The sequence below is a fragment of the Crocuta crocuta genome, unplaced genomic scaffold (assembly GCF_008692635.1).
Source record: "Crocuta crocuta isolate KB4526 unplaced genomic scaffold, BGI_CrCroc_1.0 scaffold503, whole genome shotgun sequence".
NCBI classification, from domain to species: domain Eukaryota; kingdom Metazoa; phylum Chordata; class Mammalia; order Carnivora; family Hyaenidae; genus Crocuta; species Crocuta crocuta.
Window position 1 is genome coordinate 805,383 of NW_027527143.1, and position 14,390 is coordinate 819,772.

Consider the following 14,390-nt stretch of genomic DNA (forward strand, 5'->3'; position numbering starts at 1 on the left):
CTCAGTCGGTTAAGGGTCTGACTCTTGGTTTAAGCTCAGGTCATGATCTCACAGTTTGAGTTAGAGCTCCACACTGTGCTCTGCACTGATAGTGCAGGGAGTGCTTGGGATTCTCTCCCTCTCTCGCCACCCCTCCCCTGCTTACTCTGTCTCTCTATAAAATAAATAAATAAACTTTAAAAATTAAAAAAAAAAAAGAGGAACTGAGTGGCTCAGTCAGTTAGGCATCTGACTTCTGTTCAGGTCATGACCTCCTGGTCCATGGGGTTGAGCCCCACCTTGGGCTCTACACTGACAGTACAGAGTCTGCTTGGGATTCTCTCTCCCTCTCTCTCTCTGTCCCTCTCCCACTTGTCTACTTCAAAATAAATAAAAATGAAACTTAAAAAAAATACTTTTAGAGTCCTCATTCCCTTCTCTCCACCTGCATCCCCTGCCCCCACTCCAATCCTTCAGGAAATCTCCTGGGTTAGCTCTGTCTTGACAACATGCCGTGAACCTGACATTCTCATCACTTCCACTACGACTACCCTAGTTCAAGTCACCATCACGTCGTCTTAGAGTCACTGCCATAGCCGCCTAACTCAGCCTCGCTGCCCATATTCTGCTCCCCAAACAGCAGCCAGAATGACTCTTTTCAGACGTATGTCACATAGATTGTAATAGTTTCAGGTTCAAAATCCCACAGAGCTTCCTCACTTCTCTCAGGATAAAAGCCAAAACTTTTGGGGCACCTGGGTGGCTCAGTTGGTTAGGACTCTTTTGATTTTGGCTTGGGTCATGATCTCACGGTTCCTCAGTTTGAGCCCCATGTTGAGCTCTGCGCTGACAGTACACAGCCTGCTTGGGATTCTCTCTCTCCCTCTCTCTACCCCTCCTCCTCTCACTCACTCTCTCAAAATAAACTTAAAAAAGAAAAAAAGCCCAAACTCTTACACTGACCTACAAGGTTTTATGGACTTGAACCCTATCTCCTACCACTCTCCCCTTCACGTTTTCTACCCCAAACACAATGGCATACTGGGTTCCTGAGCATATCAGCATACTTTGCACATTCCTACCTCAGGGCCTTTGCAATGGCCACTCCTTCTGCCTGTAACGCTCTTTCACCAGTATTTTCAGGTCTCTCTCTCTTCACGCCTTCAAATCTTTGCTCAGACCTCTCAATGAGGCCTACCCTAACCACCTTATTTAAAACTACATCTTGACCTTCATCTTCTCCCTCACTCTGGTCTTTCTTTTTCCCATGACATTTATTACCTTCTAACATACTATAGATCTTACACATGTATAATGTACTTTCTATCTCTTCCTGCTACAATGTAAACCCCAGTTGGGCAAGGATCTGTGTCGGTTTTGTTCACTCATGTATCACTAGTGCCTATAATAGTGCCTGACACTTAAGCAGCCTCTCAATAAACATTTGTTGTTGAATCTTAGAATAAGAATCAGAATTTTAAACCATTTGCCTATAAAAACTGTTTAAGAAAGTACCACAGATTATAGAACACTGAGTTAGCACTTGGGCTATACCAACCCTGGGTCTACAAGACTATCCACTCTTTCTCTGGCTAAAAGTTTTCCTCTTGCTATGTGGCGTTCTCGGGCTTTCTCACTGCCTCCTGCAATAAAAACATGATTAGATTAGTTTGGCACCATATAACGTCTCCAATTAATTTAAGGCCAGAAAAACATAAAACAGACCAAAATATAGCACTTTTAAAAGTTCAACGTATCTTTTGAGAAAGAGCTAATTTTCAGATCTTTTATTCAAACTCACAAGCTTTATTTACTGAAGTAAATAAACTGGCAATTTAAAAAAATCAGTCAACCTCTGATTTCACAGTATATCATACATTACCTGAATTCATCGGTAATTACTTAGAGAAATAACATGTATCTTCTCTGCATCTCATGCATTGCAAACACTGCCTCACCTACACCACATTTATTAAATATCTACCACAACTGCCAAGTGCTCTGCTACGTATGATGTGAAATTGGAAAAAAGTCATAGCTTCATATGCCCCAGGCGAAAAGCACTATTTTAGAAACGACCTCCATGATGAGCACAGCAAGACTTCCCTAAAGGTAAGTGACCCACAACTTTTTACACACTCTCCAAATGGGAGAGAGCTGCACACCTAATACAGTAATTACGAAGTCCACTTCCGTTAGCATCTTCACTCAGAGATGGTCTTCGGTGTTTCCTCAAGTTGCTCCAGTCCAAGAAAACAATAGTAGTCAGAGTCCACCGAGGGAAGCAGGTGAGGCTGCCTGACGTGGGCAGCACAGCAAGCCTCCCCCAGACTGATGGCTGCCGGGCTCGGTATCTCCGGAACATTGACAACCCACTCTCAGCAACCCAAGGTATCAGGCCAGAAACTGAAGGACCATAAAGTACTTCAAAAGGCTAATTTTCACTGTTGCCCACAACTTTCATCTTAATACATCTTAATACACTCTTGGCCTGATGAAGTGCTCAACTACCTAAAAAAGTTATTTCTTGGGGCGCCTGGGTGGCTCAGTCGGTTAATTGTCCGACATCGGCGCAGGTCATGATTATCACGGTTCGTGGGTTCGAGCCCCGTGTCAGGCTCCGTGCTGTCAGCTAGCTCAGAACCTGGAGCCTGCTTCAGATTCTGTATCTCCCTCTCTCTCTGACCCTTCCCTGCTCATGATGCCCCCTCCCTCTCTATCAGAAATAAATAAAAAACATTAAAAATAATTTTTTAAGAACTTTTTTTTTTCCCCTAGGAGACAGAGAGAGAGACAGCGTGAGCAGGGGAGGGTCAGAGAGAGAGGGAGTCACAGACTGAAACAGGCTCCAGGCTCTGAACTGGCAGTTAGCACAGAGCCCGACGCGGAGCTTGAACCCACGAACCGCGAGATCATGACCTAAGCGAAAGTCGGACGCTCAACCGACTAAGCCACCCAGGCGCCCCTAAAAATAATTTTTTTAAAAAAGTTTCTTTGGGGGCTTTTTAGAGGAGAAAACAAGTTGTTACCTACTTGATACAAGCTTCCAAGTGTTAACTTGTTTTTCAAACCAAACCTCTTTCCTCTATCCAAAGGAATTTTCTTTTTCTGAAGAGGCAGATGGCATATTTTTAAGATTAAATCTGCCTTAAAGTTACCAAGAAAATTATATCGCACATTTAACCTTCTTTTAAAGTGCAAATAATTCTGGGAGGCAAAGATTTAGTTCCAAAGTAGTGTAATTAAGTCAAATTGCTATTCTGTTTCTCCCAACCACTCAGAGGACCTGACTTCCCCTACTGAGGTGGGTTTGGGTGTAAGAGAGGGTGGGAGAGAGGGGTTACCAAGGGGCAGAGGAAATTTCTGGGAGAGGCACGGCACATTCGTTATCTTGATTGTGGTGGCGGTTTCATGAGGAATATACCTATGTCAAAACTCAAATTGTACATTTTAAATAATGCAGTTCATTGTATGTCAATTATACCTTCAAAATATTGCTTAAAATAAATAATTAAAAGAAAAAGGCACCTGAGACACTGAAAGGAAAGCCACGCCCTGGTAACTGGAGATCAGGTGACCTAAATGCTCACTACAGCATCTGACCTTGGCTCGGGTCATGATCTCACAGTTCATGGGTTCAAGCCCCACATTGGACTCTGTGCTGAAAGCTCAGAGCCTGGAGCCTACTTCAGATTCTGTCTCTCTCTCTCTCTCAGATTCTGTCTCTCTCTCTCTCTCTCTCTCAGTTCCTATCCCACTTGTGCTCTGTCTCTCTCTCAAAAATAAATAAACATTTTTTTTAAATTAAAAAAAAAGAGTGAGTCAGATACTCAACTGACTGAGCCACCCAAGTGCCCCTATAGCATCTTTTTTTTTTTTTTTACTTTGAGAGAGAGAGAAAAAGAGAGAGAGAGTACACATGAGCCCACCAGCAGGGGAGGGGCAGAAAGAGAGGGAGGGAGAGAGAGAGAGAGAGAGAGAGAGAGAGAAAGAGAGAGAGAGAGAGAATGAATCCCAACCAGGTTCTGTGATGTGAGCACAGAGCCCAATGCCAGGCTCAAACTCACAAACCATAAGTTCATGACCTGAGCTGAAATGGAGAGTCAGATGCTTAACTGACTGAGCCACCCAGGAGCCCCAAGCATCTTTTACTCAACACATCTGTCTGCTTCTGCCTGCCTGCACAGCACAAAAGTCACTTCAATTGTGCTACATGCACTGTTAGAACTATATGCATGGAGTTAACTTCCATTTTAAAAAGTCTTCAAAAACTACACAAGCCTTATCTTTAGATCATTAAAAGTCCCATTTTAACCACCAAAATTATTTGTTTTTCTATATTGATAAAGTAATTATCACCCAGCATTATAACGCTAAGCTCTTCTGAATCTATCAAAAACACTTATAGCAGCACCTGGATGGCTCAGTCAGTTAAGCATCCAACTCTTGATTTCTACTCAAGTCATGATCTCACAGATTGTGGGTTCGAGCCCCACATCTGTGCTGTGAGCACAGAACCTGCTTGAGAGTTTCTCTCCCTCACTCATATGCAATCACGCGCACACTCTCTCTCTCACAATAATTAAATTAATAAACTTAAAAAAAAGAATCTTATTTTGGAAATGGCCTTTAGTTTCAAGTCACAAAGACTTCTAAAGTAAATTTTTGCACTGACCAATAATGGCCCAGCTGAATTTGCTGTGGTAATTGTTTGTACATTAATAGTTTCATTCCCCCTGCCATGATGCAATTTCTTCTAAGCAAAAAGATGTCTATTATGTCCACAATTAAAAATGGAAAATAATAACCATTTTCCAAGTTCTTAAGAAATCTCATTTATTTAATCAGCAATAAACCCACATAGAAATTATTTCCAAGTTATAAAACAAAGCAGAAAATACATAATTATGTAAAATTAGTATACAGGATGCATATAACTAATGAACAGAAAATGTTTCCGTTGCTTCAGGTAAAACAAAAATTTCAGTGGATGCTGTGGCTGACATTAGCCCGTAAGCAGAAATACTTTAAAAATTGATGAATCTGAGGGGCACCTGGGTGGCTCAGTTGTTTGAGTGTCTGACTTTGGTTCAGGTCATAAGCTCATGGTTTGTGGGTTCTGGCCCGGCATTGGGCTCTGTGCTGACAGCTCAGAGCCTGGAGCCTGCTGTGGTTTCTGTGTCTCCCTCTCTCTCTGCCCCTCCCTCCTCACAAAAATAAACATTAAATTTTTTTAAACTGATGAATTTGAAATTTTGCTTTTCCCCACGTAATGGAAATGCTGTAAGAGCAGAAAAACTGACCAAGTAATAGGAAAAAATGAAATGTCAGCATACCAACAGTCTTGAAGACTCAAAGCTTACTGCTACTGGTTTTTCCTAAAACCAATAACTATCAAGGAACATTTTCACTGAAAATATAAAATGAAGAATAAATGAGTGTTTACCTAATCTTATTTTCTGTGCTCGTTCATGGAGCTGATTTACAAGTACTTTCATCTGTTCATAGTTTTCCTAAAATAGAAGCAAAGAAAGAAAGGGAGAGTAATATCAGAAAGCAATTATCTTTTTTTTTTTTTAACCAAAGGAAGGGCTAATGTGAACATCAGGTGCCAACCGCATGTGGCCTCACACAGGGCCACCCTCTACCCATGCGACCTCCATGTTGGGTCACCCCACCAGATGGAAAGGATGACTCCTGCCTCTCCGTCTCTGCCCCAGCTCTTCTCATAACCACCTTCCTCCTCCATCCATCAATCCGAATATTACCCCTCTTTAGCGCATAATTCCTGCTCCCTCTCATCTCTAACACCTCTCATTTCTGGTCACTCCTACTCATTTTAACATCTTCCTTAAGCATCAATCAAACTTAATCGATTTCTATTTGTTTTCCTATTTTAAGTAACATAAGCCCTTTGAGAAAATTAAAATGTCATCTTCCTTTTTCTGTCCCATCAATTACTGCCCTAAGGAGTTTCCAACCAAAATGGAAATACTTGGGGGCACCTGGATGGCTTAGTCGGTTGAGCATTCAACTCTTGATTTCTGCTCTGGGCATGATCTCACAGTTCATGGATTCAAGCTCTGCATTGCTCTCTTTGCTGACTTTGCAGAAGCTGCTTGGGATTTTTGGTCTCACCACCACCACCACCTCTCTGCCCCTTCCCTGCTTGAATGCTCACTGTCTTTCAAAATAAATAAATAAGGAGCAGTGGCTTAGTCGGTAAAGTATCCAACTTTGGCTCAGGTCATGATCTCACAGTCCTTGAGTTTGAGCCCTGCGTCGGGCTCTGTGCTGACAGCTCAGAGCCTGGAGCCTGCTTCAGATTCTGTGTCTCCCTCTCTCTGCCCCTCTCCCACTCGCTTTCTGTCTCTATGTCTCTCAAAAATAATAAAACATTAAAAATTTTTTTTCATCAATAGACATTAAAAAGAAAAAGAAATACTTGGTTACTGACAAATTACACTTAAAAACAGAGCTCAGGGAACACAATAGATCCTATTTTACATTTAAAAAGGAACAAGGGGCACCTGGGTGGCTCAGTAGGTTAAGCATCCAAATTCAGCTCAGGTCATGATCTTGCAGTTTATGAGTTCAAGCCCCACATTGAGCTCTGTGCTGACAGCTCAGAGCCTGGAGCCTGTTTCAGATTCTGTGTGTGTCTCTCTCTGCCCCTCCACCACTCGCACTCTGTCTCTCTCTCTCAAAGATAAATATTTTTAAAATTTTAATCAATAAATAAAAAGCAACAAAACTACGTTTGCAGGTCTTTAGAAATTTTCTAGGGTAATATAAAAGAAAACAAACTGTGGGGGGTGGAAAAAAGGGTAGACGGCCTCATTTTTCACCCTTCCGTAAATTTTGTTGGATCAGCACATTACTTTAGAACAAAAATTAAGTAGCTCGTTATTTTTGAAAATTCAGAGTTTAACCCACTAACACAGTTCGCTCCCCAGGATGGCTTTAACGTCTCTGGTGATGTAATTCCTTTCACACGATGCAGTACTAAGCAGCTTTCCAGCTGTTCAAAATTAGAAGTGTTTACAGTGTTTACAGTAGAGCTGTTATTTATTTTCTACAGTTCTAAGAGTTCCCAACGTCACAGTTTCTGCTACATTCTCTTGCTCTGCAAAATCCAGAAAATCAAAATGGGAGAAGCAGGAGACTGTTAGGGAAAGAACCTCTGCCCTGGAGCAGGGAGCTCCCACCCTCACAACTGTCTCTGTCCACTTCCCTGGGAGGCCTTCCAGGCAACAGAACTCCAGAACTCACCTAGAACGTTGTTTCCCAACCATGGCGGCGGGCACTGGAATCACGGGGAGGCTTTGAAAAATAATAAAAATAAAAATAAACCCTCAGAGATTCTGATGTCATTGGATGCAAATGTGGCCTGGGCATTAAGCCCGATAAAGGTTCGCCAAGTGATTCAAATGTCCAACGAAAAACAGAGGAACACAGGCCCACAGTCTCCATTTCTGAGTTCTACTCAAGGCAAACTGGAAACCTACCAAAAAGGGGGGGTTGGTAATAGGCAAAAACGGTTCCTTTATCACCAGAACTTTTTCAGATTACCATAGTATTTGTTGATATTAATAGCATGAGGCAGAGGATGCTGAGAACTTCGCTCTACTAAAAAGCCCAGGTTAGAGATGCTTTTTAGTCACAGTTAGCAAATTCAGAAACCTGCAACTTTATGAAGTGCCTCAGACAGAAAGAGAGCTCTGCCCAGAGCATGTCTGTTCAGCCCATCACCAAGAGATGGCATTAGAGCAACGTGCATAAGCCACTTGACGCGTCTGAAGAGACAGCCTTTCAAAACCTAACATCCAACCTCTGTACTGACAGTCTCCTAGGCTGGGAACTACCGCTAGTCAGCACAGGCTGTGTCCTGAACCCCTCTGTCATCTGCGAGGGACCTAGCGGAGGGGGTTTGTGAGGGACAGCCCTCCCTGTCTGAACAGAACGGCCTGGCAGAGGAAGCTCCGGGGACTGAGGTGGTGGCCAACTCCTATCTGTGGCTAAAGGGCATCTTCTCGGTGGGGCTCTCTCACCCAACCCTGGGCTGCAGCTCTGTGGCTCAGCGAGGGTGCTACTCCAGTCTCGGGCCCTGGGCTCCCACTCTGTGCTGCTAAACACACAGGGTGAGGAAAAGATCTGATTACTAGTTGCTAAGGGGAAAGGAAAGCAGGTTATTTTACTGCACAAAGTATCTTTTGCTTGTTTTGTGCTTAAAGTCTAACTTGTCACTTCTACTTTGTTTTGAGGTTAAAAAATCCACCTCATAAATGTTTAAGATACTTTTTTTTTTAATGTTTTATTTATTTCTAGGAGAGAGAGAGAGACAGTGTGAGCAGGGGAGGGTCAGAGAGAGAGGGAGTCACAGACTGAAACAGGCTCCAGGCTCTGAGCTGGCAGTCAGCACAGAGCCCAACGCGGGGCTCGAACCCACGAACCGTGAGATCATGACCTAAGCGAAAGTCGGACGCTTAACCAACTAAGCCACCCAGGCGCCCCACTTTTTTTTTTTAAAGCCCAACACAGGGCTGGAACTCATGACCCCGAGATCAAGAGTCACAGGCTCTACTGACTGAGCCAGCCAGGAGCCACTCAGAAAGTTTGATCTCAAAAATCCCCATGGATGGTGAAGGCAGCCTTTGCAAACGCCCCACTGCCTGGAATTCCACTTTCTCTCTCTGCCCCTCTCAGCCTGGCTGACTGATGGCTGACTGGTTCCGTGATTATTTAACAAAAGATTTGTTCATTTTGAGTTTAAGGAATTTCTGGAAAAGAATCTCATCCAAACTATTAACCCTTGTGTTGCTTTACCATCTGGCAGTCAGGGTGAAAGATAATCTGAAAAATACACTGTAGGAAAGAAAAGAGAAGCCACAATATATTGTTCAACATGAGATTCCAAGTTCAATACAAGGAATTTGGTGCTAATGAAAAAAAACCCAAAAAACAAAAAAACCCTCTGAATCCTATTATCTCAGCAAGGTATGTGAAAGGTTAACACATTTACCTTGGAATAATCTTATTTTCTTAAGTTTAAAATTGATAAGATGAAGAAAAAAAAGGTTTTTCCAATGACAGTATTTGGAGCTAATTCTCAAACAAGTCTATCCAGTCATTATGACATACTATCTTCTGCTCAGTCCTACTTATTTATCTCAACAGCACTAGAAAATGAATAGACAGTTTACAGTACCGCAAAGTGAAAAGGCAGAGATTTTTCTAACATGTTCAGCTACCCTTTAATGGGGTTTGTCATTGTTGTTAATAAAAGAAACTTAGGAGGGCCTGGGTGGCTTAATCAGTTAAGTGTCTGATTTTGGCTCAGGTCATGGTCTCATGGTTCATGAGTTCGAGCCCTGCATTGGGCTCTGTACTGACAGCTCAGAGCCTGGAGCCGGCTTCAGATTCCGTGTGTCCCTCTCTCTCTGCCCCTCCCCTGCTCTTTCTCTCTTTCTCAACAACAAACATAAAAATAAAAATATAAAAGAAACCTAACTTTGTTTCATGGAAATTTTCAAACATACACACAAAAAAAGACTAGTATAATAAATGTAGCCAATGTCCTTTAACAATTATCCACAATGGCTAAAGTTGTTTCATTTTTGCCACCCAACCCTGATTTATTTTAAGAAAATCCTAGACATAACACTTCCTCTGTATTTCCAAATCTCCAAAAGATAAGGACCATTACTGCGTATCAATGCTCTGTTAATAACATCAAATATCCAGTTAATGAAGACATTTCCTCAGCTTTCAGAGAGATGTTTTTTACTGTTTATTTGGATAGGATTCTATGGAAGGTATATATAGCCACAAGTGACTGATGTTTCTTAAGCCTTTTCTGAAAGGTAAGTTCTCCCATCTTTTTTTTTTTTGTCTTGACATGTTCTCTTTGTCCCCTAGATTGTTAAATGCATCCTCCCAGTATTCTTCAACAAGTTCTTCCCTTGCAGATCTAGAGGCTGATGGGACTTTTTTGTGCCTTAGTTTCTTATTTTTCCCCCAATTCATCAAGAATTAGCTGACCTCGGGGTGCTTGGGTGGCTCAGTCAGTTGAGCATTTATTTGACTCTTGGTTTGGGCTCAGGTCATGGTCCCAGGGTCGTGGGATTGAGCTTCATGTGGGGGTCCACAATGGGCATGGAGCCTGCTTAAGATTCTCCTTCTGCGGGGCTTCTGGGTGGCTCAGTTGGTTGAGTGTTGGACTTGGGCTCAGGTCACAATCTCCCGGTCCGTGAGTTTGACCCCTGTGCCGGGTTCTCTGCTGACAGCTCCGAGCCTGAAGCTTGCTTTGGATTCTGTGTTTCCCACTCACTCTGCCTCTCCCCAACCTGTGCTCTCTCTCTCTCTCTCTCTCTCTCAAAAATAAACATTTTAAAAAAATAAAGTAAAAACGATTCTCCCTCTGCCCTTCTCACTCTCTGTCTCTCTCTAAATTTCTTAAAGCGGAAAAAAAAAAAAGAATTAGCTGATGTCCCTCCACCTGCATTCGACCTCCCAGAGTCTTCTGTCAACTTTGCAAACCACAGGCACCAAAGTTCAGAATTGATGAGTAGTTGCATACACACAGAGAAAACAAGTGACTCTGTGATAACGTGGACTCAAATCCAAGGAACAATTGCTATAGTCTATGGCATTGCTCAATTTAGAACAAAGTCAATCAAAACAAAAGCTATTTATACAAGGGATCTTTATCCTAGCTAAGTCAGCCTCCCAATTAAGAAATAAAGGAAACTGTCACTGATGGCCAAGACTTTCTGAAGCATATGGCCATGAGAAGTGACAGCAGGCAGTACAGATTCCTAGCCACTAGGAAGAGTGGCCAGAGAAATCAAACTGACCAAGGCTCTTAGGTGTCATCTCCCATCCAAGGCATGGTTTTATTTTTTGTTCCCCTCTTATGGGTTTTAGTTTGCATCAGAGTTTACTACTTATAGTTGGTGGTCCCAAAAGATAAAGGTACACCTAAGTGAAATCTTTAACATTCAACATAAGAAGAACACATCCACTCTCTCTATACTATTTATCTATGGAAGACACAGAGAGCTGCTTATCCACATCCATTCTTTCCATCTTTCTTGATGGTGAAATCCCAGTTTTATTCAAGGTGACAACATGCCTATCTGGAAAAGTAAAAATATCCTAGCCTCCTTTTGTAGACAGGTGTGGCCATGTGACTAAATTGTAACCAATGAAACAGAGGCAGAAGCTATTAGGCATGACTTCTGGAAAGGCTTCTTAAAAGAGAACAGCTGAGGGTGTCCTTTCACCTACTCACCCTTCCTCCTCCTTTGTACCTGAACTCAGACATAATAGGTGGAGCTTAAGCGACCACGTCCACAGCATGAAACAGATTGTACTACTTGCTCAAAATTCTTCTGTCCCTCCCACCCTTGCCAAGGTTCAGTGTGAGAATAAACTTCCCCACTCACAGTCTATGAGTCTGTCCCTTTTACTTGCTCTGACCCGTGGAATGTGGGCAAGACCAACAGTACAGCAACTGTAAGCAAATGCTCTAAAAGGGCCAGTGTTTCCATACTCTCCTCTTGAGCCCCAGCCTTCCATTATGAGAGAAGCACCCCTCAGTAGCCACTGTCCCTTCAGTCTGAGTTCTGGAATAAAAAACAAATAGAGCAGACCTGAATCTGGTGCACTGCCCAGAGAAGAATCGCCACAGCCAACCCAGATCCCAGAGCAAAAAATAAATATTTGTTCTTTTGGACACAGGGATCTTGGAATTGTCTGCTATACAGCATTACTGAAGCAAAAAGCTGGCTAAAGAGATCCTGACATGACATCATGGAGAGAAGGAAAAGTTGTGAGAGCTAATACTTCTTAAGGGCTTATTATATCCCAGGCAATGTTATAGGCAGCCACTATCTGTCCTGATGATTCTATGAGATATGCAGTTATTAATGCTACTATACAACTGAGGTAACTAAGGTACAGAGAGGTTAAGTAACTAGTCCAAAATGACTCAGCTAACAAGTAGTAGAGCTAGGATTTAAGGCAAGGCTCACTAGCTCCGGAATCTTGCTCTTTTTTTTTTCTTTTAACAGTTTATTGTCAAGTTGATTTCCATATAACACCCAGGGTTCATCCCAACAAGTGCCCTCCTCCATGCCCATCACCCCCCTTTCCCTCTCCCCTACCCCTATCCAGAATCTTGCTCTTAAACCGTTCTGCTACACTGTCTCTGCCCACTCATGGGGCCACTGTTAATATTTTAGCCTATTTCCCTCCTGGTTTTTCTTTTCTTCGCCATGGAAATACATTATTTTTTAGTTTTTAACATACAGGAAATACTAGATCAGTGCCTTTTCCATCATACCACAACTACTTACCTATTCTAATTACTAGTGCACAGACTGGACCAGAACCTTAAACATTTTACACAGAGAAAGAAGTTGTATGCTCAGGCCCACACTCCCTAACCCCTAGCTAACAGCCACCATCAAAAACATAGGCCTTGAGGCACCTGGGTGGTTCAGTCAGTCAAGCGTCCAACTTTAACTCAAGTGACAGTCTTGCAGTTCATGAGTTCGAGCCCCACATCAGGCCTGCTTGTGCTGTCAGCTGAGCCCAGAGCCTGCTTCAGATTCTGTCCCCTTCTCTCTCCGCCCCTTCCTCACTCACACTCTGTCTCTCCCTCCTTCAAAAATAAATACACATTTAAAAAAAACAAAAAACAAAAAACAGGTCTGGACCTAAAGCCAAAAAAATGGCAGACCAGGAAGCTCCAGGCCCTCATTTACCCAGGGACATGCCCAAACAACCAAAAACTGGCTAAAATAACCTTAATGAAGCTCTGGAAAATAGTCAAAAGCCTACAGCAATCAGACAAACACCTCTCCTCCATACTGCCACCACGCTGATGATTCTATCACATCCACAGGGATTTTGCCACTTCTCTACTTAACTATTTTAGTAGATAGCTTGCAAAATGAAATCCGAATGTGGCTTCAGCAAGCAAAACGCTCCAGACTATTTAATCTCGTCTACTCCATGAACTCCATAGCCTAGTCATGACTTCAAAGTCCTCATACCCTCTATACGCTTTCAGAACTTGGTTATCTGTGTTCTCATAACTCCCATAGTTTGTACAGTCTTGCCTCTCCTCCACCTTGTACCTGGCCAGCTCTGACCCAAAAACGATCAAGATCCAACTCACTCATTACTTCTATCTGCAGTTTTCTGTAACTACCTTTTCAAGCTTTAAATACCACTTATCACAATGCACTCTAATTACATGCTTTCTTGTTCACCTTCCCCCCAAAATTATGACTCCATGCCTACCCATCTATACCAAATGCTCAACTACTACCTAAACAACAGAAACCACTTAATATTTCTGAACTAAACACTGTTTCCTGACCCTAGAAAATCTAGACTTTTGGAACCCTCTCACTGGTTATTGTTCATCTCAGCTTGCTTATTTTCAATGTAAGGAAATTGTTTAAAATGTCTTTTTTGAAAGTTACTTATACAATTTAAATGTTATCTGTATAAGCTCAGAAACCATGGGCCAGGGCGGAATTTCCCAGCTCTGAAATTTCACAAGCTGTTTCTTTGACGTTCCAAAAAATGGTATTCAAACAGTGTGTGCAATAAGTATGTTCTATCAACATAACCAACTATTTAACTAAAGTCTGGTAAGCAAAACCCAGGGTTATCTGTGCTAGGCAAGTGTTCCCAAAGCTGAACGCCGCCAAGGCCTCAGGACTTCACTAACAATGCAAACACCAGGATCCCATCCCAGAGACACCAAAGGTCCAGGATGAGGCTTACCGCAGCCTTCAGCAAGTTCCTCCCTCGGCTGACAATACTAAGTCAGGTTTTGAGAACCAGTGATTTCAAAGATACAAAGTAAGTGCCAGGGCTAAAAGAAAACGAAGATGTATTTTATTTGGAATTATCTTCCTCTGCAAACTTCATGACCCCTACTGTGTCCCAGAACCATGACTGGAGGCTCCAGAGAAAAGAACAGATAGAGTGTCAACAGTTCACTCGCTGCCTAGTCCCGCCACCGCTTAGTCCTGTCCGGCCCACACTGGCGGACAGGGAGTCACAGGTTCGGTCAGACGTTTCCAGGCCCGGGCCGCCGAGCGCTCACGCAGCCTACCTGGTAGATGGCAGAACCCGAGTCCGGCTGGGTACCCAGCGTGGCCACCGAGTCCCCGTGATAAGCGCGCGGCCCGGGGACAAGGGCGCGGGCGCAAGGCCGCAGGGCTAACCTCAGGGAAGCCCACATAACAGCAGGCCCGGAGCGAGCAACTAGCGGAAAACAGCGGCCTGCGCAGGTTCAGAGTTGGTTACTTCCCAACCAGCCTCCCTAATTCAGGTTACAGCTCAGCTCGCTTCCTTGCAGCCCCCAAACGCCTGAAAACACCGCAGAC

The 14,390-nt window shown here is 43.1% G+C and overlaps 1 protein-coding gene across 1 annotated transcript in view; it reads right to left on the reverse strand.

The window, feature by feature from the left end:
* MCCC2 (methylcrotonyl-CoA carboxylase subunit 2) overlaps nucleotides 1–14,390 on the reverse strand; it is a 65,725-nt gene extending 51,335 nt beyond the window's left edge. The window contains exons 1-3 of the mRNA XM_077760148.1: nucleotides 14,117–14,390; nucleotides 5,426–5,492; nucleotides 1,538–1,622 (exon numbers count right to left, since the gene is read on the reverse strand). Coding sequence (XP_077616274.1) covers nucleotides 1,538–1,622; nucleotides 5,426–5,492; nucleotides 14,117–14,245 — 281 coding nt within the window. The 5' untranslated portion in view covers nucleotides 14,246–14,390. The remainder of the gene's footprint in view (nucleotides 1–1,537; nucleotides 1,623–5,425; nucleotides 5,493–14,116) is intronic.